The sequence below is a fragment of the Pundamilia nyererei genome, unplaced genomic scaffold, assembly GCF_000239375.1.
Source record: "Pundamilia nyererei isolate P.nyererei 1_Seehausen unplaced genomic scaffold, PunNye1.0 scaffold00027, whole genome shotgun sequence".
NCBI classification, from domain to species: Eukaryota; Metazoa; Chordata; class Actinopteri; order Cichliformes; family Cichlidae; genus Pundamilia; species Pundamilia nyererei.
This window is the reverse complement of record NW_005187428.1, coordinates 697,219-699,426: the sequence shown is the minus strand read 5'-3', so window position 1 is coordinate 699,426 and position 2,208 is coordinate 697,219. Positions and strand designations below refer to the sequence as shown.

The 2,208-nt window shown below is 38.9% G+C and overlaps 1 protein-coding gene across 1 annotated transcript in view; it reads left to right on the top strand.

Annotated features, from left to right (window-relative positions):
- Window positions 1-336: 336 nt before the first annotated feature.
- LOC102193928 (very long-chain acyl-CoA synthetase-like) overlaps window positions 337-2,208 on the top strand; it is a 12,187-nt gene continuing 10,315 nt past the window's right edge. Inside the window, exons 1-2 of the mRNA XM_013909539.1 lie at window positions 337-349; window positions 780-978. Coding sequence (XP_013764993.1) covers window positions 337-349; window positions 780-978 — 212 coding nt within the window. The remainder of the gene's footprint in view (window positions 350-779; window positions 979-2,208) is intronic.

Here is a 2,208-nt window from a genome sequence, read left to right as displayed (position 1 = left end):
GGCTGTGGCTACACTGTAGCTTGCCATCACCAGTGTGTGAATGGGTGGATGACTGGATATGTAAAGCGCTATATAAATACAGGCCATTTACCATTTACCATACAGTACATAGGTGAAATTATCCGTTATCTCTTCTTTTTCTCTTCAAACAGAAACTCAGTAATAAAATCCACAAAGTCAGACTTGCAGTAGGCAACGGGATCAGAGCAGATGTTTGGAGGGACTTTGTGAGACGATTTGGAGAAATTCAAATCAGTGAATTTTATGCATCAACTGAGGGAAAATTTGCTCTGTTGATGCATAGCTCTCTGAAATATAGCAGCAAAATGGGAGATCATGGGCGAGACAGGTAAAGATCCATGTTTCAGCTCATACTGTGAAGTATGAAGCAGTGTGTTAGCTTTTTCTTTTGAATTTGTAGATGTTTTTTTCCATATGCTGTGATCAAAGACAAAGGAGAGCATTTGAGGGATTCATATGGTTTCTTCATAGAGGTTGAGAAAGGTGTGTTACTTCCAGGAAGGTTATAACGCAAAATATCTTTTTTTCTTCTCTTTTCTTCTCAAGTTCTCACCCATGCATCTTTTCAAATGCTATAAACATTTTATATGCCTTAATCCAAATCTACACAGTTCCTTTTCTCAGCCACAGTGTACCTCACCACGCACAAAATGAAAGTTTAAAAGACTCAGAAATGCAATGTCTTTACAGCATGTCTCATGCATCTTGCCTTTAAAATATAACAACCCCAAATATGACTTCTCCTGTACTTTGATCAGGTGAACCTGGACTTCTGGTGACTGAAATAACAGCCAAAGCTCCATTCATTGGTTATGTGAGAGACATGAAGCAAACTGAGAAAAAGAAGCTGCACAACGTCTTCAAGAAAGGTGATCTGTACTTCAACACCGGCGACCTGCTGCGCATCGATGAGGATAATTTCATGTACTTCCACGATTGTGTTGACGACACATTCAGGTGAGCGCATGTTTTGAAATAATGCTTAAAAATGTGAGCTCACACAGAGCACTGAAAACAAAAAATGTCAACAAATGGAAAGGAGAGAACGTAGCTACAGCTGAGGTGGCCGACATCCTCGTGCTGGCTGACTGCGTTAAAGAAGCCACTGTTCATGGAGTCAAAGTGCCAGGTACATGTTGCTTTGTTGCTGCGCTTGCACCAAAACCAAGAAACATATGTTCAAATCAAAGTACACTGCACTTAGTTTGATTACTGAATCAATGATCAAACTGTTTCACAATGTTTTCCAGCATTTTCTTGGCAAAATGTAAAAACACATTCTCAATAGATGGGTAACTTTTAGCTCCAAGATGGTATTAACAAACCTCACCAAACTTTGAATCTTTTATATATTGGTGCATTTATTAAAAATATTTGCTTTACACCAAATATCACTACAGAAAATAATTGGACTCTTCCTCTACATTCACTTCTTTTGTTCTAATCTAGAAATTTTCAGACATTCTAAAAATTTCAATGAGAGGATTATGAAATGTAGTGATCGATCATAAAACATGCCCTACTTTCTCAGTGGTGTTTGCACTTTGTAGGTCAGTTGAAGTCGTGCTGCGGTCATGAACTTTCACTGATGGATTCGACTTTAGAAGTACGCAAGTTTTATTAACTTTAGACTTCGTGACACTAGAGTGCAGCAGGGTTATCCTTCTTTGTCAGTCAGAGGATTGTACCCTATATTTCAGTATAGCTTATCTGAAGCAGTGATCACAGGGGGCAAAGGGTGTACAGGCAAAGAGTTTAAAGCATACCATGATGACTGAATGCAACATTGTGACATCGAAGATAAAAGCTGACAGTGACAATAAATGAGACATCTGAAAGCACCGTAATTTTTAAACGGAGTTAAAATGCTTTTGGTCCAAACTCACTTTATTTTAAATTTAATGCTGCTATAGATTATGACAAACCCCCTTGCTTGTTTCTGGCTATTCAAGAAAACTGCACCATCTACCTCATTTCCATTTGTCATGGGTCTGTGCTGGCAGACCATGTGGAGAGAGGAGGTGGACCCAAATGCAGACACTTGTACCAAATCTATGATTTAACAAAGAGCGAGCCGTTTATTGATGGCTGAATCCGGTCTTTAAGTCCAGTGTTGGGGAGTAACGGAATACATGTACCGCCGTTACGTATTTAGAATACAAAATATGAGTAACTGTATTCCGTTAC